At 45.7% G+C, this 21834-nt stretch overlaps 1 protein-coding gene across 13 annotated transcripts in view; it reads left to right on the forward strand.

The window, feature by feature from the left end:
* The window catches only part of LOC144124427 (ubiquitin carboxyl-terminal hydrolase 4-like), a 176210-nt gene that overhangs the window by 43589 nt on the left and 110787 nt on the right, over positions 1 to 21834 (forward strand). For all 13 annotated transcript variants that reach the window (XM_077657065.1, XM_077657067.1, XM_077657063.1 and 10 more), the window contains exon 4: positions 10126 to 10415. In XM_077657065.1, coding sequence (XP_077513191.1) covers positions 10126 to 10415 — 290 coding nt within the window. The remainder of the gene's footprint in view (positions 1 to 10125; positions 10416 to 21834) is intronic.

A 21834-nucleotide genomic window follows, 5' to 3' on the forward strand; every position in this document is an offset into this window, starting at 1 on the left:
AATCTATTTTAATGAGAAAGCCTTATTTCCCTAATTGTCAACCGAAGCTGTCAGCATCGGTGGGGTTGTCCAGGAAAACTGCTCCCCGAAAATTGCCGTGATGTCAACGGTTATTGGTCATAAGGTATACAAGGCAGTATATACACGTGATTACTATTGATCTAATTTAACCTCCTGATACACCTCCTATTCCACAATAATCGACTTCTTAATTCATCTCAGGCTTTCGTATTCACGGCAAGCAAGCTGTCCTAGTGCCATCCAAAACTTTTTCATTCAGACTGAATATATCTCTCAGTGAACACACGACCCTTCGGAACGCCAATTAAGTACCATAGTGAAAAATTCCGTGCACAAGATCTTGCGATCACGTTTCTTGGAAACGTCTTTCCTGGTGCTACTTTTGCATGACCTGACTGTGGACTAATGTATTCTCGTAATGTTTGTAATGATCGGCAAAATCGGGGTTTGGGACCTTAGTTATAGAGCACTGTAAAATTTCGATACCATTCAACACACCTTAAGAAGGAGCGGTGTGTTCTGGAGCAATTACACACGAGGGAAGTTTGTGAAGGCGACCCGACGCGTGGTCCCAGGAGTTGCCGCAAGTGAACAAAGTAGGCTGGTATGGCCAAATGCGAAATGTTGCTACAACAGAGAATGGCGGTGGTAGCAATGGCAACGCTTTGTCGCATTAGTACCCGGACCATGCAAACGCTCTGTTGAAAACACTGCGTTGCCCACGTCGCGGCTGCTTCCGCCCTTACGCTGGACGCTAACGTGCTCTGTCAGTGCTGATATCATGTCTAAACGCACAGCCATTCGCGGATGATGGAAGCACTCAGTCTGTGATAACCAACTTCCGCACGCAGTGCCTCGTCAATAGAAAAGGCGCTGCATAAATTTGCAGTTTCTTCCCCAGTGAAAACAAAGTGAACAAGAAAAAAATGATGTGCCCTTCTGATAAACGGGGCCAAGGGGTTACAGCGCGCTTGCTGGAACAGCTACACCCTCTCCAGATAGTTTGAAAAAACGGCGCGATCGATGCCACTGTACAACCGTGCCGAGCGCTCGGCCATGTGCTCGCGCGGTGTAGCTCATACTGAGCGCGATAGTACATTGATACACATGACAATGGGATCTGGTAGACAATGCCAGTCCTGCACTGGACGTATTGATTGACATGATTGATGTTACACACTTTCCTCTTTCTATGTCCTTCGATTTTTCTTTGTACTGCGGCCCCTACTTTACATAGTTTATTAGGGGCTGAAAAAAGAACATTAATTCCGTACTTAGCCCCCACTTTTTTAAACCGGTGCGACAGGTTGTGAACATATGGCATGACAGTCACTCTCTTCCTTTCTTTTTTACTAGACTGCACATCTGAGGTGCGCTCAGAGGACTTCACCGCTTTTAATACTTTATCAGCACTTTTTAATATTCCCACCGAAGCGAGAAGCTCCTACTGAACTATAAGTCGTTCCATTCAAAACTGGTAAAAGCTGGAATTGTTACTAGTTGTTTAAACACGGCAGTAAACAAATCTTGTCCTCATCAAATGAGCAGCAGTCTCCTAGCCCAAGTGCGCAAGTGCAGGGAGGCAGGATACCCGGACTCGGTTACTGTGTCAAGTGCTGATAAAATATTAAAAGCGGGGAAGTCCTCAGAGTGCACCTCTGATATGCAGTCTAGTCAAAAAGAAAGGAAGAGAGTGACAGTCATACCATATGTTCACAACCTGTCGCACCGGTTTAAAAAAGTGGGGGCTAAGTATGGAGTTAATGTTCTTTTTTCAGCCCCTAATAAACTATGTTAAGTAGGGGCCGCAGTACAAAGAAAAATCGAAGGACATAGAAAGAGGAAAGTGTGTAACATCAACCATGTCACTCAATATGTTCCCAGTGCAGGACTGGCATTGTGTACCAGATCCCATTGTCATGTGGTTCTACGTACATAGGTCAGTCTGGCAGATGTATCAATGTACGCCTCATGGGGCACGCCAATTCCTTGAGAAAAAAAGAGACTAACCTAGCCAAGCATTGCTTCACGTGTAAATGCACACCGTATTTTGTCGACACGAAAGTGTTGTTTGTGCACAATGATCGGCTCACAAGAGAGATAGCAGAGGCCTTCCATATCATCAGAAAGACAAGCTGTTGCGTCAGCACTCCTTCAGTAACCCTAACCTCCAAGGAAATGAGCCTGTTGCAAGGGGATAGCATATCGGCGATAACTGCACGAGCCTTTGATGTGGTGTTTTTAATTGCATTTTTAAATTAGTACATCTGTGTTTGACCATGCGCATGTGCGTAGTTCTTGTGTACGTATAAATTGACCTACTTACTTCAAATAAAACCTAGTTGTAAGATTAGCGCCTTTTTGTGTGTTCCCTTCTTTCTTCGTCCTTGTTGCTTAGCGCTGTTTTAATATTATATTGCTCAACAAGCTTCGCTAAACCGCCGTGTTGTGTTGACGACAGAAGTCTCTGATTGGCTGCTTAAGATGATGTTTGCTGTACAGCCGAGGGGGACGCGTGCTGGGAAGCAGAAATTTAGTTTTTTTCCACTGTTCAGTCAACCCGGACGATGAAACGAACCTAGGATTGCTACAGAATGAGGGGTCACAGTTCCAAATACACGTGTTGTTCAGAATTTTCAGAAAACATTTCGCGACCCTTTTAACTGATATAGACTGTGAACAATCAGTGAAGAGAAAGCTGCAGGGGACACTTAAGCTCTGCCTTGAGTGTATGGGTTTAATGCCTGTATGCCACATGAACTGGATCATTCTCTACATTCATAGATTGTCGGGATTCCTTGTACTGCTCCTGGTGCGGTGGTGCAGCAGTTAAGCTGAAGGAGGCACTCTGCGTTTCAGTTTTGTGCACCTGAGTCAGGTGTGATGATTTTCAAAGATACAACTGATCAGGTGCTTACAATAGAAGGCCATGAGATACCCCGAGTGGCCGAATACAAATATCTCGGGGTATGCGTAAACGAAGGGCAGATGTACATGGAAAAGCACGACCAGTCTCTCATAGCAAAAGGGCGAAGAGATGCCAGAGTAATGAAACATAGAGCATTGTGGGGTTACAACAGGTATAAAGTTAGAGGTATTTGGAAAGTTTTAATGGTGCCGGGGCTTACTTTCGGGAATGCGGTTGTGTGCTTAAGGGCTGCAGCTCAGTCGAGATTAGAAGTAAATCAGAGAGCTGTTGGAAGATTAACACTAGGTGCCCACGCATATTAATTACATCCTAGTCAAAATCAAGAGGAAGAAATGGGCTTGGGCAGGGAATGTACTGTGAAGGCAAGATAACCGCTGGTCCTTAAAGGTGCACTAAAGAGGAATCTGAACTCTTCTTTTTAACGCGGGAACCCTATCTACACGTTCCGGGCATTCTTAGAAACTTCGAATTATTGTCCTGTGCGGCCGATTGCCCTAATTAAATCGGATTAAACGTCCCGGCTCCCGCCCTTTTTTTGAACTCAACGCGGTAGGTAGGTAGGAGGAGTCAACTAACGTGTTAGCCAGTCCTGTAGCGGCTTGCCGCTCTGCCATCGGCAGAGTGATACGCAAATCGAAGAGTCCACTGGTATTTTTATTTCCGTGGTCCTGATTTGCGTCTATATTGTCTGTGACTGAAACTGTTTATTCACAGAAACCTAAAAACAAAATAACAGCAAAAGCAAAGCCCCCACTAGACTGGCTGAAAGGCACTCCACGCGTTGGTTGACTCCGACTACCTTCCGCGTTGAGTTCAAAAAAAGGCGGGAGCCGGGACGTTTAATCTGGTTTAATTAGGGCAACCGGCCGCATAGGACAATAATTCAAAGTTTCTAAGAATGCCCGGAACGCGTAGACAGAGTTCCGGTCGTAAAAAAGACGAGTTCAGATTCCTGTTTAGTGCACCTTTAAGGGTAACGGAGCGTGTTCCAAGAGAAGGCAAGTGTACCAGGGGGCGGCAGAAGGTTAGGTGGGCGGTTGAGATTAGGAAGTTTACAGTCATAGGGTGGACGCAGCTGGCAAAGGACAGGGTTAATTGGAGAGACATGGGAGAGGTCTTTGCCGTGCAGTGGGTGTAGTCAGGCTGATGATGATGATGATGCCCATGGGAAAACCACAAACGAGGCAGTACACAGGGGGATATGGGCTGGGCAACGTTCGAAGCACGTTAAGCTCAGAGTAAAATACTATACGAAGAACGCCTGAGGAAATTGGACGATAACAGGTGGGCAGCTAAGGTATTTACATACCTGTACAGAAAGAGCGTTGACCAGTGGCGGAAAAGAACGAGGAATCTAACCACTAAGTATGCCGGACACGAGGGCTCAGAAGGAAAGAGCAAAAAATGACAAGTTAAAAATGCAGAAGGTAAAAGTTGGATAAATTCAATGGAAAAGAAGCTTAGTGTAGAACTATATCGATGCTGGAAAAAGCAGATCAGGAAGGAAGCTTTTTACGATAACTCAAGAGGCAGTGCTCTACTCTTTGAAGCTAGTTCAGAGTGTCTTAGAGCTCGCAGCTGTAAAAAGAAATTTGATGAAGAAGATGACACCTGTGCTGTGTGTGGTAAATCTTTAGAAACAATAGCACACCTTATTCTCAAATGTGAATGGTATCCATCTCGATGTCGATGCAGGCACAGTCACTCTTCCTGAGGCCTTAGGGTTTAGGGACAACAATGGTCATGTAAATAAATCTGCGTTGGAAATTAGCGTGGCAGCGTACAGTGGCAGTAGATTCTAGATGGCGATAAACAGAACTGTCTGACATCAGTTTTACAGAAGATCAAACACGACAAGTTTCGAAAAGGAAAATATAATGGACAGCCAAACGCGACAAGTTGCTCGAAAAAACGGACAACCAACAATACAATTGCACATTTTCTTTGACAACACCGACAGGAAGCATAAATAAAGAGGGTTTGGTTTACACAGGTGATAAGGGTATGGATTAGTAACAAGACTGCAAGTGAAAGCGAGAGGTGGTTCCGTGTTAATTTGCGATATCAGCCAAATCGTTTTGGTTGCCTTTTTTGCTTCTTTCTTACAAGTGTGCCTTTTGGACTTCGGAACTGTGAACAACGCCCTCATGGCATAGTTTGGTGGCCATACTTGGTATATTTCGCAATAGTACTTCTTTCACTCGTCTTTTAAAGGAGTAGCGTGTTTTGCTCTCAGATGCGATGGTAACTATTTCTGGAAATGTGTTTAGTAGTAATGGTAGATGATAATCTATTGATTGTTCTCCGTACCTAGTTCTAGCCCCCTGTTTCACGTATTTTTCATCACTCAAAGCATAACCACAGTCTGGTCGTTTGTATCTGTTAACAAAACTTGTGCCATGGGATTTTATTTTAAGATACAGGTAATTCGCCATGCTTTGCTGGTAAACGTTCTTAATAGGCAAAATTTTATATTTAGGAAACAGTGGGGACGCATGTTCATATCGCGATTTGTTTTCTATAAACCGAATGTATTTCTTTTGCAGAACATGCAGTTTTTCAAGATTGCTCTTACCTGTGCTGCCCCGCACTAAAATGCAGTAGTATAAACGGGAGAAGATCATCGCGTAATAGAGTTTCTGTTTAAACCATGCCGGAAGAATAAGCCTTAACTTGCTGAGGAGGCCAATGGTTCTTGAAGCATTTATGCGCAGTCTTGATACATGTTGTGCCCAGCTGTTTTATGTTTAACAAAGCAGATTCAACCGATTTACCTTTCTGGAATCCGTACTGCTGGGGTTTGATAACGTCCTTGCTGAATAAAAAGCTACTAAATTAATTGTTGATTATAGATATAGCTGTATGTTGAGTATAGATATAGGACAGTAGTTTCCCAGAATATTCTTGTCACCTCCCTTGTGCACCGCGCAGACGCGGGCGATTTTCATTTTTTCCAGAAACACATCGTCGCGCAGGATGCAGTTGCAGATGTGTGAAAGAGCTACGCTTAGAAGGTTAGCTACCGCTTTCACTGGCTGAACGGCTATTTCATCGTATCCGCTTGCACAGTTGGCCTTGAGACCTTTTACGACGGTTTCAACTTCGTAGGGTGTAGTCTGGGAGAAAAATATTGAGTCTGCCAATCGACCATCAAAGTACAATTCAGAGTGGACGCTCTCACAACTATGGGAAATGCCCGACGTTAGAAAATGGGTATTGAATTTTTCAGCTAAGGTGGAACCTGAATATGCAACGTCATCAATTGTGAGTTCTTGTGGGACAGTGTGCGCATTCTGCGAAAAAAGTGATTTCGTTAGAGGCCAAGCTTTGTCAGGGCAACCGAGAACTGCCGTGAACTTGTTGACATATTACTGTGAGCGGGCTTTCTTGAGAGCAGTGCTAAGCTTGTTTCTGATTTTATTATATTCTAGGAATTTATGTCTTTCGTCCTGATAAACTCCTGAAATAATTTGTCACGGTCCTTGATTCGTTGCAAAAGTTCTCTTGTAATCCATGGTTTTCTAGCCTTGCGGCATTTAAGGACCTTCTCAACTGGAAACGCTATATCATAGAGTTTAATCATTTTATCTAGGAAAATCTTGTACGCATCGTTGGCATTTCTAGTGTTTAAGACTTCGCCCCAGTCTGTACTTGACAGCATGTTACGGAGCTGAATAATGCCAAGTTCGCTAATGTGACGTCTAGGAAGCTGAAATCGGGAACTTGGACATTGGTTTTTAATAGGGTGGAAACAGAAAAAAGGCATGTGGTCGCCAATACCTGTTGCTAGGACGCCGGCGTAGACGTCTTCTAAACAGCTGGTAAAGCACAGGCCAATGAGTGTTTCACTGTTGGCAGTCACACGAGTGGGCATATCAATAACATTTTTCAGCCCAGCTGAATGTGCTGTTTCAAGTAGAGTAACTGATGATGAATCACTGGAGAGCACATTAATGTTAGTCTCCCACAATAATCACGGGGAAATCAGTGGATGCAGCAAACTCCAAAAAATGTTCAAAGAAATAGAAGAATGAAGGAAGGGACCCGGAAGGAGGGCAGTAAAACACAGCAATAATAAAACCTTAAGTTATAATTGCCAACACTTCGTAGTCAACGGAGATAACAGAGTACTCTTGCAAGACTGCATAACTGAAATCATTTCTAATGTATAGTGCGACGCCGCCACCCCTTTCGTTGTCGCGGCAGAGAGCTTCACATCTGTACCCCTCAAACTGTATAGCATCATGTGAATCAGTAAACCACATTTCTGTGAATGCAAGAATGCTGAATTCATGTTGCAGTGATGGTAAGTAGCTGGTTACTTCTAGCTGTTTACTATGCAAACTTTGCGAGTTGAGATGAAAGATTGATAAGTATCTACTCAATGGGTGCAGGTTGACGAGAGTATTAGCAAATGCCTGTCCGTCATAGTAGTCATAGTAGTCACGTTTCAGGAAGACGGTGACATCGGTCGAAGGCTTTAACAGGAAATTTGCGTCATTCAGGTAATCGTGCTGAGATCATCCTCGGTCTTTATCTGGATGGCGAGCTCACCTGATTTTTTTCTAACATAGATTCTACCATTCCTCTGCCATGTAAATTCATACGACTTCTCGGTTGACCTGGTTTTGGCCAGCCAATGCTCCACTGCCCCGCGATGGCAGGTGCTGCCACTGGTGGGGCTTGTGCTACCCAGGTTGCTTTTTGCGACCTCTTGCAATCAGTTATTACTTTAACTGCCAAGATGGACAGTGTGCTCACAATCTAGTGGGCAGGTTGTGATGATGTGACAAGCTCACATGACCAAGGTGGCCCACCTAGGTTGCTGCTCTGGGGATTTTTCGTGGATTTTAAGTTTCTTACTACTCGCATTCAAATGTTCCTTGGCTGTCAGAGATTTCAAGATGGTGGCCGGTCATGCGACCAAATTGCTCCAGCATCGTGCAAAATCTGATCCTCCATTATGTGACCGCGCAGTCATCAGGCCGGCACGGTGGCCGGTTTACCCCCTATGCTGGCATTTGTTCCGCTATATATGTACCATCTGAGTGGGTGCAGAGACTGTTGCCACTTGGGGTCGCCATTGGTGACAAAACTGTGGCCCACCCGTTTGGTGCAGACGATCTGAAGTGGAAGCAAATGAAGCGGCACGATTCGGTGCGCATAGTTGTTAGTCGAGTTGAAGCCTAATGTGTGTGAGGCATTCATACCAATGACCTTTGGTCCCCGAAACCGTAATGGGGGGTGACCTTCGGAAGGCCTTGGCAGGTGAACCAGTGGTCGCAGAGGGATGCGAGTGGTACCAAACGAATCTCGTTTCATGATGTACATGTTGGTATTCTAATTTGTCGAAAGCATGGGTGGAAACAACTTATTTGATTTCTCATTTGTGAATCATTAGGCTTTTTATTCACGGTCTGCAGCGCCGTCAGCTTTTCCTCGACACGGGACCCTTAACGCTTACGCATTAAAAACTGGCCTAATTGAATACAGAAGCGTGTAGTTGATACATGAAAGCTTGAGTCATCATCATCATCAGCCTGATTACACCCACTGCAGGGCAAAGGCCTCTCCCAGGTCTCTCCAATTAACCCTGGCTCCTCCCATCCTATACCTGCAAACTTTTTCATTTCGCCTGCACACATAACCCTCTGCCTCCCCCTCCTCCGCTTGCTTCTCTTGGAATCCACTCCGTTTCCCTTAAGGACTAGCGGTTATCTTGCCTTCACTTTACATGCCCTGCCCAAACCCATTTCTTCCTCTTGATTTCGACTAGGATGTCACTAACCTGCATTTGTTCCCTCACCCACTCTGCCCGCTTCCAGTCTCTTAACATTACACCTATCATTTTTCTTTCCATGGCTGACTGCATTTTCCATAACTTAGGTGAACCCTTTTCATTAGCCTCCAAGTTTCTGCCCCATAGGTGAGAGTACTGATAAGATACAGCTGTTGTATACTTTTCTCTTGAGGGATATTGGTAAACTGCCATTCATGATCTAAGAGAACCAGCCATATGTGCACCATCCCATTCTTATCCTTTTAATTATATCCCTCTCATGATCCGGATCAGCTGTCACTTCCTGCCCTAAGTAGTATTCCATTACCGCTTCCAGCCACTCGCTGCCAATTGTGAACTGCCATTCCCTTGATAGGCTGTTGAACATTACTTTGGTTTTCTGCATGTTAATTTTCAGACACATCGTTTTGCTCTGCCTGTCCAACTCATTGATCATGATTTGCAGTTCACCTCCTGAGTGGCTTGTCAAGGCAATGCCATCAGCAAATCGCAGGTTTTTTAGGTATGCTCCATTAACTCTTTTTTCCAACTGTTCCCAATTCAGGCATCGGTATACCTCGTGTATACAGGCGGTGAATAGCATTGGCGAGACCGTGTCTCCCTGCCTGACGCCCTTCCTTATTGGAATTTTATTGCTGACTTTATGAAGGACTATGGTAGCTGTACCGTTCCTATACATATCTTCCAGTATTTTGACATAAGACTCTTCTACACACTAATTAGGCAATGCCTGCATGACTGCTGAGGTTTCCACTGAGTCGAACGCTTTCTCGTAATCAGTGAAGGCTATATATAGGGGTTCATTATATTCTGCGCATTTCTCTGTCACCTGATTGATAGTGTGAATTTGATCTATTGTGGAATATTCTTTACGAAAGGCTGCCTGATCATTTGGTTGATTAAAGTCTAAGGTTGTCCTGACTCTATTACCGATTAGCTTAGTAAATACCTTGTAAGCAACGGACAGCAAGCTGATCGGTCTGTAGTTTTTCAAGTCCTTGGCATCTCCTTTCTTATGAATTAAGAAAATGTTGGCGTTCTTCCAAGCTTCTGGTACGGTCGAGGTCATAAGGCATTGGGTATACAGGGCGGCTAATTTTTCTATCACATTCTCCTCTCTGTCCTTCAACAGATCTGCTGTTACCTGATCTTCCCCAGCTGCTCTTCCCCGCTCCATTGCTCCTAAGGCTTTCTTTACTTCCTCTTTCATTATTGGTGGGTGACTCGTTGCTCTGCGCTACTGTTCCTCTCATTAAAGATCCGATTACATTGGCTACTCTTACTCTCTTTTTACTGTTATAAAGGTGTATTCATGTGTAGAGTGCTGCAGTGCGTCCATTGGTGCTGGGAAAAAAGTGGGTGCTTTCTCTCACAGGGGGAGAAGGGGCGGAGGAAGAATCTCCCCTGCCGGTGCGGGGCGTGTGCGGCCTGCACAACCTGGGCAACACATGCTTCATGAATGCGGGCCTGCAGTGCCTGCTGAGTCACGGCCGCCTGGTGGCCCACCTGCTGCGGGAGGAGGAGAAGGGAGGACGGCCGCTGCTGACCCAGCAGCTGGTCCAGCTCCTGCGCCAGGCATGGAGTGGCCGGCATGCATGCCTGCGGCCGGCCCCCTTCCGGGAGGCCCTGGTCCGGGCCTGCCCCCAGTTTGGTGACTGCCGACAGGTGGGTGTGCTCCACCTCTTGCTTGTCACTCAGAGGAGCTCCAGTGCAGCAGCAAGTTAGCTCTGCGATGCTGGCAGTACCAAACGTGTTTGACGCCAACAAGAGTGGTCCTGGCAAAGTCGTGTTGATGTGTCATTCTCCAACTTCACGAGAACTGGTGCTGCTCTCCACGCAAGCAAATCTGCCCAATGTTCGCATGGAGTTGCCCCTTAGTATGCCAAATTGTGAAGGCTGCAAAGGTGATGCCGCGACAGTTCGATCACATTATGTTTGGGTGGTGGTGACAGTTTCTTTTGCTGCTCGTAGATGGCACAAGCATTCGGCAAGTGCGGGCAATTCATACATTTCAGAGATTGCGTTTCTTAGAGATTTTCTGAGCTCGTTTGCTTGTTCCAGACCACGGAACAACTACGTCATGCCTTTCACACACATCCCACAGCATGCTACCTGTCAAATCTGTGTACCCATGTGGAGGCTAACGAAAAGGGTTCAGCTCAAGGACAGCTATGGAAAGAAAAATGATAGGTGTAACGTTAAGAGACCGGAAGCGCGCAGAGTGGGTGGGGGAACAAATGCGGGTTAATGACATTCTTGTCGAAATCAAGAGGAAGAAATGGTCTTGGGCAGGGCATGTAATGTGAAGGCAAGATAACCACTTTTTCTTAAGGGTAACGGAGTGGATTCCAAGAGAAGGCAAGCGTAGCAGGAGGTGGCAGAAAGTTATGTGGGTGGATGTGATTAAGAAGTTTGCGGCTATACAGTGGCCACAGCTAGCAAAGGACAGGGTTCATTGGAGCGACATAGGAGAGGCCTTTGTCCTGCAGTAGGTGCAGTCAGGCTGATGATTATGATGATGATGTCCTCCTAGCTTGTTAAAGGGTCACTGAGGAGAAATTGAAGTTGGCTTGTATCGATAGAATAGCAGCTCCTGATCACAAAAACGCCACTCTTAATGAAAACAAAGCTCTTGTAATCTAGAAAATAGCAAGAACCAAAATACAGGTGTCGCCGCCACAGGCCAATCTCGCAAGTACAAGCGTGATGACTTCCTAGGACAAGAGGCGCCACCTTGGAGGAATTTTCCTTACTTCATGGAAGCCACGAATCTCTGAGGCTGGCAAAGGAAGGTTGCGAACCGCACCGCTAGCCGTCAGAAATCACGGAGTCTGCGTTTACGTCACGTATCACGTCACTCCGTTCTGTGACGTCATAAGAGTTCTCCGTGTCGTCATAAGAGTTCTCGAGTTTGAATCAGAGCGGCGGGAAAAACTTTCTCAACTTCGAATCCAAATTTCTTTGAAATAAATGCATCTTTCAGACCCAGACAAGCGGCAACAAAGCCATGAAATGCCGAACTATCAGATTTTGCTAACAAAAAGAAAATGATAGAGTTCTCTTCAGTGTCCCTTTAATGTCACTTGCGATACATTCTAACATTTTCCTGTTTTCCTCTTTGGCATTAGCTCCTGTCCACAGGTATACAAAGCCAAGGAGTGTTTGCTCCCCTGCCACTTTTATTTTAGCCATAAATGTTCCTTGCATCTCTGTTTGACCTTTTGCCAATTCATACTTTTATGAATGAATGCCCCAGTTGCATCCCCCTTTCCACTGCCCTCTGTTCTATTGCAGTATTCCCATGCATAGTCAGGATTAGAGGGTCGTTGCTCCATGTCCCTAAGATGCGTTTCCACTTACCCATATGCCGTTAATTCCTCCTGTCCTAGCTGTTCTTCAGTTTCATCCCATTTCAGTCTATTCCTGCCGCTTTGCATGTTACTGTATGCTATGTCTGAATTAATTTGGCACTGGCGCTTATGTCTATTTCTTCTCCTATGGCTCCTACATTTCTTTGATCTTGGTTCTTCCCTCGGTTTGTCCTTGTCTACGCTGGGGCCCTCAATGCTATGGATCTTCTCAAAAAAAGCTTTTGCCTGGCTACCTATTCGACCTCTTATCCTCTAACAAGTGGCACCATTGTAGTCTTAAGACTATGCAAAATGGTGGCGCCGCCGCGGTGGCTCAGTGGTTATGGTGCTCGGCTGCTGACCCGAAAGACGCGGGTTCGATCTCGGCCGCGGCGGTCGAATTTCGATGGAGGCGAAATTCTAGAGGCCCGTGTACTGTGCGATGTCAGTGCACGTTAAAGAACCCTAGGTGGTCGGAATTTCCAGAGCCCTTCTCTACGGCGTCCCTCATAGCCTGAGTCACTTTGGGACGTTAAACCCAAATCAACCAACCAACGAAATCACTTAGTCTGCTCACAGCACTACATTCCAGAAATGCAATCAAACCCGTAAGGGGGGACCCTGGTCTTAAGACAAATTTTTTTATTTACCAGCAGATTTTGATAAAAGTAGCACCGTTTATGTAGTTTTTTGTGCTGATTTCAAATATGCATATAGATTTGCTATAAGTAATCTAGTTTTGAAAATATTGAGAACTTAATCTTCTTTGTTTGGAGGTGATCTGCCTGTAAAACTACAGATGTTACAATCAAAATTGACCTATCAAATTAATCTACAACACTTGGGGAGCGCAAAAATGAAGTTTGAATGTCCTGGTCCCATTTTATGCAAAGTTAGAGCTTGTCAAAGTTTAGTGACCAGAAAGCCATCTGGACACTCAAGAAAACATGTAATTTTTAAAAGTTTCCTTATAAAGTACCACATATTTATTTATAATTTTGCACTCTATATGAGTTTACGCCTCTGGTGCAAAAAGAATTATAGCAATAGCATAAGTAGAACTAGAGATATCGCACCTCCAAACCAGCAACACGGTCATAAATACAGTTTTGAGAAAACGAAGAAAAACGTTTTACAGATTATTTATTCACACAAAACTTTACAAGAAGCTAGAAAAATGCAATCAGTATGCCCCTGGAGCATAATCTGGGTGCATTGAGTCCCGGTGCTTTCGCTTCACACCCTTCTTCAACGCATTTGTACTTTCATGTTTCTTGTCACATTTGCGACTTCGACAAACATCTTTCTCCGTAGCCCTCTTGCGGCCTGTTTTGGCATATTTGTTTTTAGCTCGCCTAGTATTGTGGCAGCTGCATTCTGGCACCCTGTATTGAAGCGAAGCACCGCCTCAGCGACAGCTGCTTCGACGGCAAACAGTGAGGAGTGTCGCTCTTTTGGCACCAGATTCCAGAGGACAGAATGAAAACTCTCATTGGAGTTCTGCGTTTTCCCACGGAAACACCTTTCCAGCAGTTTTGTTTCGGAGAGCCGCTGATAAACTGGCAGCAGTGCACGAGCTACATCCTGTGGTAAATTGTAGCTGTGCTTGGGTGCTGGATCTTCTTTTGCAACAGCGGTATTGTGCCGGCACCATGAATCCCTGCCAGTTGGGCACGAGTGGTCAGAGTGATCATCCGTAGATGTCAAATGGCAGTATGTGGCCATGACTGCCCTTCTCATGTTGTTTATGTTGCCTTCATGCTACTTGAGAGCACGACCATAATATTTACTCAGTTTGGAAATCAAATCAGCCGTTAGTCGGCCTTTACCTCCTAAACCTCGACCATCTTCGGTTTTATGCTTTTGGACGAGGTTGCGAAGAGCTGTTCCCATTCTTTTTTTAACGTGGTTGACGCAATCTTCTTTCTTGACTGGGATAAACCCATAAACTTGCACCTGGTTTATGGCATCAAATGAGCGACTGTCCCCATCGCAGAGGACAGTCGTGTAGCGGAGGTTGTGGCGCTCAATAGATCTCTGAAATAAAATGAGACCTGCCTGAACCTCCATTTGACCCGATTTACAGTCAGTGTTTTTCTGACATCTGACCTGGTGCTTTTCCTTCCAGTCTCCGTATTCCTTTGCGTCAGGTTTCGGACCGAGTTCACAACCTAAGCAAAAATTACTTAGGACGACGTAGTCCAACACATAGCCAGTGAATAGCTCTATCCCAGTTCCAACGCCGATATGCGACGAGTGGCCCCGCGTCATCCATGTCCCGTCGAAGCATACGGCAATATTATTTCGGTGGCCAAAGCACAACTCTTCATTCAGCGTCCCCACTTCACGCACACACTGTTTCATTACGGTTTCTGCTGCTCACGTGGCAGCGGGCTGTAAGGCAGTTTTCAGGTGACACTGAAAAGTTTTCTTGTGCATTGCTCGCCCAGACAACCCCATGGCCGAAAACATGTCGTTCATGGCCGTTTGGCCGTTACCAGTTGACAGCATTGCGAGGCCCACGAGAATGTTTACCTCAAAGGGGTTGCAACGTTTCGCGCTGTCAACCCTCTGAGAGCTCCACACGGACGAAACTTCGCCACAGTTTTTGCACACCAATATCAGGCACAGGCGGGAGTTTCTGCATCAGCACCCCATCGCTAGTCATACATAAGGATGAGAGTATATTTTTAGATAAGTTTAGAAAGATTTGAGTCACTTTTGTTCCCTACAATGCAGTATCCATACCATCGCCAGTATCTTTTACCCTTTGCTTGTGTTTTTTTCCATCACCCCTACCTCTTGGCTATAAATAAGCCGTGCGTGTATCCAATAAACAGTTGCAAGTAGCGCCTGTGTCGTGTCCATCTTTGCCTCTGTGCCGTGTCTTTTGTGCGCTTCATCCACTCAAGCTATGAACCAACTTGCCCAAGAACGTGTTCTACTACAATACCTTTCTTCTACAGTGGGCCCTTTTCTATGTGTCTCTTCAAGTCAACCTCAACCTGCACTGGCGATTTGCCATATCGCCCTTGCGACGTGCCATGCGAGGGTTTATGGGTACTGCATCAAGAAAGGACTTATACCTCATGAACTTGCCACATTGTTTGGTTTCGCCAGACCCTCCCTCGGCCATGTTAAAAGGATGTGCCGGATCCTACGATCCGAGCTATGGAGACAGGTTCGTCTGTTCTACGATTGGCTTCGTTTAATGTGTTTTTCTCGGGACCCTATGACCATTGCCGGCACAAAGCTACAGTCTCTGCGGAAACTAGCAGCCCAGACTACAGAATTCATGTGGCAAAGGACTCTGCTTTTGCTACCCAAAGGAAGGAAAGAAGCCCAAGACGGCGGTACGACTCTTCAGATTCTCGGGGGAGCATACGTTCCGGAAGACGTCGTTCAAGTCATCAAGAAGGGACCGAAGTACAGCCTCGAGCCGAGGATCCCGGAACATGAGCTCCTATCCCTCAATCGACAGATTTCTAACAAAGCCGATGTGGAGGACAAAGAAAGGTGCCTGCTCGACGGTGTTGACAGCCTTATCAGGACGGTACCTACTTTCGGACCTCGCCAACGATCTCCAATGAAGCATGTCGTAGATTTTTTCAACGACAATGACCTACGACTTATGCAGGCCGACAAAGAAGGAGGCTTCGTCGTCTTGCCGTCAGTTTTGCAGCATGAATAAAACGCACACAGAAGACAAGGAACAAACAAGACAGGACTGTGCTGTCTTCCTTGTCTTCTGTGTGCGTTTTATTCATGCTGCGAAACTTGTCTCCATTATGAACTGCAACCAACTAGCCCAAACCACCGTGTTACTTGCCGTCAGGCATGTTCTGCGAGAAAGCAGTCCTGGCCATCCACAAGAATTTCAAGACTACAAAACTGAAACCTGGAAAGGTAAAAATTCGGGCAATTTCCGTATGTGAAGAACTCGGTTTACAGAAGCTCGCAAAAGGTATTCACGACAGCAAGCGCAATAGTTTGGATGTGTTTTTCACTGCGAAGACACACAAGGAAGGTGTACCTTTCAGGTGCATAGTGAGCGAAAGAGGTTCCTGGCAAAATCTTGTTAGCCGCTACCTTCAAAAACAACTCGATAACCTGGTAGTGGAAGATCCGTTTGGTGTCAAGAACAGTCCGGAAATCATTCAATTTCTGCGGGAGAACGAATCACTTGGTTGTATTTTTTCTGTAGATGTAGTTGATCTCTTTTACTCTATACCACATGCAGAGTTGATGGCATCTGTCTTGGCCTGCATTGAAACAAGCGGCCTGATTGCTTTCCAAAATACTGCCGGAATATCTGCAGATAACTTTTTAGCACTCTTAGAGTTTTTTTTGTCTTCGACAAGCGTTTCTTTTCAAAGTGAAATGTATGTGCAAAAAAGAGGAATATGCATTGGTTCGTGCGTCGCTCCCGTACTGTGCAACATCTTTCTTGTGGGCATTGACAGAATCTTATCGGTGGCATTTGACGCAAGCAAAGTTCTCAAGACCTTTAGGTACGTTGACGATTTTTTAATTATATTGACTAAGCAATCACCCTTGACTTATTTGCAAACTGTGCAGGATATCCTTTTAGATTTTAAACAACATGGCAAGGGTTTGGATTTTACTTATGAACTCGCGGAAGAAAAAAAGTTACAGTTTTTAGATATTGACATAACCATTACTGACGAAGGCGTTTGCTGGATGTATCGACCTCGTGCCCGCAAAGAATTGTTGCCCTACGATTCGACGCACTCTAAAACTGTGAAACGTGCCATTGCCATCATGTGCCTTGAAACATCTCTCAAAAAATCGTGCTGTCATAAAGTACAGGAAAGCTTTGATATACAGATACAAAAGCTTAGACAGGCAGGCTTTCCTTTCCTGGAGATTAGTTCTGTCACGGAAGCATTACTGAAAAAAGTAAAAAAAGAAAGAGAAAGAAAGAGCGAAGATGGTGAAGTATCTGAAAAGAAACTCAAACCGGTGGTGATTCCATACTCCCACAAAGTGGCTCATAATCTTAAGCGTGTTGCTGCAAAATACAAAGTACCAGTGGTCTTCTCTGCACCCAGAAAACTTGCATCGATGTGTCGAAAGATTGGAAATGATGATGCCAAATCGACAGAATGTGAAATTAAGCATGTAAACCCGTTTCTGAAATGCGCTGTGGGGGTGGTTTATAGCATCCCGCTGACCTGTGGAAAGGTGTAGATCGGCAAGACAGGCCGATGTATTAATGCACGTTTAACCGAGCACAAACGATCACTAAGAGTTGGTACCGGGTCACATTTGCCGCATCACTGCAAGGACTGCGGCAAAGAAGAGAAGAAGAATTGTCAACCAAAGCTCCAGGAAACTCAAATCCTTTGCAGAAGTAAAGATGAGACTGCCCGAGAACTGCTAGAAGCCCACCGGATTAAAAAAGGCGGGAGTTCCTGCATCAGCACCCCATTGCTAGTCATACATAAGAACGAGAGTATATTTTTAGATAAGTTTAGAGAGATTTGAGTCACTTTTGTTCCCTACAATGCAGTATCCATACCATCGCCAGTATCTTTTACCCTTTGCTTGAGTTTTTTTCCATCACCCCTACCTCTTGGCTATAAATAAGCCATGCGTGTATCCAATAAACAGTTGCAAGTAGCGCCTGTGTCGTGTCCGTCTTTGCCTATGTGCCGTGTCTTTTGTGCGCTTTATCCACTCAAGCTATGAACCAACTTGCCCAAGAACGTGTTCTACTACAAGAAAAAATACACCTGATTTGGCATAGTTTAGTTTTGAGTTGGGGTGCTCGGGCATCACGCTGCCACCTGTTATTGTTTTATTCCATTATGTAGCCACCTCGGTACCTGCCGCGGTGGCTCCGTGGTTAAGGCACTCATCTACTAACCCGACCACGGAGGCAAAACGCAAAAAGTGCCTGTGTGCTGTGCAATGTCAGTGCACTTAAAGATCCCCAGACGGCCAGAATTTTACTGGAGGCCTCCACTGTGACACCTCTTTCTTCCTTTCTTCTTTCACTTCCTCCTTTATCCCTTCCCTAAAGGCACAATTCGGGTGTCCACGGAGATATGTGAGACAATTACTGTGCCATTTCTTATACTCGAAAACCAATTTTCATTTCCAATTTCACCTCAGTTACCATGGCAACCGCTGGATTATGATTTGTCTTATAGCGCATAACGCTGAGACCAGAAACACGAGAAGTAGAGCTTAACGCTCTAATACATTGTCGTTGCTATGGAGGCTGCCATCTTGGGTTCTATCCGTGGAAACAGCACAACTTGGAGGCTCAAAACGCGACCACTATAACTAACGCTTAAAATAATTCACTCAGTTTTATAATGAACGCATACTTTTTCACTGAACACTGGTGTTAAGCAACAATGCAATTGTTGGCATATCTAGTGTGTTTAGCTCTTTAAAAGAAGCAGGTTTTCTCTAGAGGCTGTAAATGCTGGCCCACTGCTTTACTTCATTTTTGGATGCACCTCAGCCGCCTTCTCATTTCTGAGACGAATACTAAGGTGTTTATTTGATTGGTTGTGAGCCTCAGGATCCTTGCCCAGCCAAAGATAGCCGTTGAGGTTACTCAGCCTTCTTTAAATATTTTAATACTAGCATTCCTAAAATTTCTTTCCCATCATCACCAGGTAGTTTGAACTAACTTTTTAGGCCCTTTACATCATCAAAGTTTTTCGCATTTTTGTAAAATTTTGCAGACAACATCACGTGACCAAGATATGCGCAGAATATAACCAACCCCTATGTACAGACTTAACGAAGGGAATTGCGCTAAAAAAAGACACAGACGAGAAAAGACAAGGACGGGCGCCCGTCCTTGTCTTTTCTCGTCTGTGTCTTTTCTAAGCGCAATTCCCTTCGTTAAGTATGTACGACCGATTCGCCCAACAACGTGCTCCCCTATGTACAGCCTTAAAAAATTGCGAGAAAGCATTTGACTCGAGCAAAACCTCTGCAGTCACGGAAGTATTGCAGAATTAGGGTGTAGAAGAGCGTTATGTAAAAATACTGGAAGGCATCTATTACGGCTGCACAGCCACCATAGTCCTCCATAAAGTCAGCAATAAAGTTACAATAAGGAAGGGCGTCAGGCAGGGAAACACGATCTCATCAGTGCTATTCACCACCTGTTTATGCAAGGTATTCCGAGGCCTGAATTGGGAACAGTTTGGGATAAGAGTTAATGAAGAATACCTAAGTTATCTGCAATTCTCTGATGACATTGCCTTGCTGAGTCACGCAGGAGATGAGGTACAGAGCATGATCAATGAGTTAGACAGGCAGAGCGGAACGGTAGGTCTAAAAATTAACATGCAGAAAACCAAAGTAATGTCCAACAGTCTCGCTAGAGAACAGTAGTTAAAGGGACACTGAGGAGAACCCTATCAAAATTTTTTTGTTAGCAATATCTGATAGTTCGGCATTTCATGGCTTTGTTGACGCTTGTCCGGGAGTGAAAGATGCATTTATTTCAAAGAACTTTGGATTCGAAGTTGAAAAATTTTTTACCGCCGCTCCGATTCAAACTTGAGAACTCTTATGACGACACGGAGAACTCTTATGACGACACAGAATGGAGTGACGTGGAAAAGTGACGTAAACGTAGACTCCGTGATTTCTGGCGGCTAGCGGTGCGGCCTAGCAGCTGCCGAAATGAAAGCTACCGCCGCCGCATGTTCGTTTAGGTTTGCACCGGCGTCTTGCCAGCGTTACGATGGATCCCGTTCCCGAACCCGACGACGTAGTTCTCGCAAAAACCTCTGGCCTGCATTTCAGCGACCTCAGCCCCACAGAGCGTGCGATGCTTTTGAGAGAGCACGGTTAGGTTAGGCGCCGGCGGGAGGTTTCCCCCTTCTTCAGAGAGCAGCCGTTGCAAACTAAATATCATAACCCCAGTGCGGGGGGTCGCGAGGGGTGCGTTGCGCCCATCGGAGGCTGGCCGGGACTTTGGGGCCAACGGATCGTGATTCCTCGAACGGAGCGGTTGCACGGCGCAGCAGGCAGCATCGGGGTCTCCCACGGTTGCAAGGGCCAAGTTATTTATTTTTTGCCACAAAAAACAAATGGGTGCTCGAGGGAGGTCGCGTTTAAAGTCGGCGGCTTGAAACCAAAGCCGGCGCACGACGCTTTAACGGCTTCCGCTAGATTCAACGGGTCCACTGGATCTGGCTCTCTCGCCAACTTGCATGTACGTTCAGATATGTAGTGTGAATGGATTAAAATAGCCGAGCTCGAAAAGAACAGCTCCGCCGAACTGCCGCAGCTATTGAATATAACGCGCACCTCGCCGCGGAGCCAAATCAGTCTGGCCGGGCCGGCGGCAACTGGTGCACTCGGCGCGAATTAGATACATGCTCCAATCTCCCCGCCAATACGGTCAGAGTGCGCCGAAGCCGCCAAACGCGTCGGCGGTCAAGCGCAGTTGGAGTATAGAGGGTCTCGCTTTGACCGACGTGACTTCGCCGTAGAGGGCGCACGCGCGCTTCGCCGCAGCATAAACGCGCCTTAACAGAGCGTGCGCTTAACCGCTAACCAACGTATTCAGCGGCGGCATCCATGGGAGCCACTGAAACCCCCCGCCCACTCATTAAATAAAAGAAAAGAAGTCCGGCGCCGAGGTTCGGAATCGAACCAGGGCCTTCGGCGTTTGAGGCGGAAACGCTACCGCTCCGCCACAACGGCTCAAGTTACAGCCGTCAATAACGGCGCATCAGTAATTTTTCTGAACTTCCTTGTACCTTGTCTCCCGTCCCTAATAAACAATTTCCATTAAGTAGTTTGAAGTTGACTGGCACAGCCGGGAATGTTTCACCGGGCAAGCGTGCGAATACACAAGTGCTGCCTTGTACGATCACTGACCATTGTGCCATCATAGCTTTTCATCGACCGTGGCGATCCTCCTTCAAAGGGTAACTAGCACTTGAAGCGGCACTTGGAGTTCCTCTGCTGTTCGGCGCTTGTAAATCGAAGCGCGTCAAAAACAAAACTACGGGGCACACAAAGCTCATAGACGCGAAGCGCCATAACAAATCGAAACTCTCCTGGCCGCCTGTGGCGCCGCCAAGCATCCGTTTTCTTTGCTTCCAACATTCAGGTTGTCTTTTGCCTGCCTTCCTTGTGTGATAAAAGTGCACTATTGGTTTTAAAACAAAACTTACTTCAATATTGATCTGCGGAACCTACCTTTGTCAGCCTCAGAGATTCGCGAAACCAAGTAGGATGGAAAATTCCTCCAAGGTGGCGTCCCTTGTCCTATGGCATCACCATGCTTGTGCTTGCGAGATTGGCCTGTGGTGGCGATACCTATATTTTGGTTATTGCTATTTTCTACCTTACAAGAGCTTTGTTTTCAGTAAGAGCGGCGTTTTTGTGATCAGGAGCTGGTATTCTATCGATACAAGCCAACTTCAGTTTCTCCTCAGTGTCCCTTTAACAATTGGTAGCGAAGTGCTAATTGCAGATTACCTTGGTAATATGCAATTCACTGATGACATTGCCTTGCTAAGTCACTCAGAGGATGAATGCAGGTTGTTCCAGTCTTCTGTGGGGATGGAAAGGAAAGATTTGCTTAAGGTGGTGGATGAACCGTGGAAATGCTGTATGCTGAAGGAGCTAAATGCACGGCGAGATGAGCGTTGAGGGGTATGTAACAAATATTTGCGAAGTGCAGCAAAGTGGAAATATTATTTGTGTAAAAGTCAAAAGATGAT

The sequence above is a fragment of the Amblyomma americanum genome, chromosome 3 (assembly GCF_052857255.1).
Source record: "Amblyomma americanum isolate KBUSLIRL-KWMA chromosome 3, ASM5285725v1, whole genome shotgun sequence".
Classification (NCBI taxonomy): Eukaryota; Metazoa; Arthropoda; class Arachnida; order Ixodida; family Ixodidae; genus Amblyomma; species Amblyomma americanum.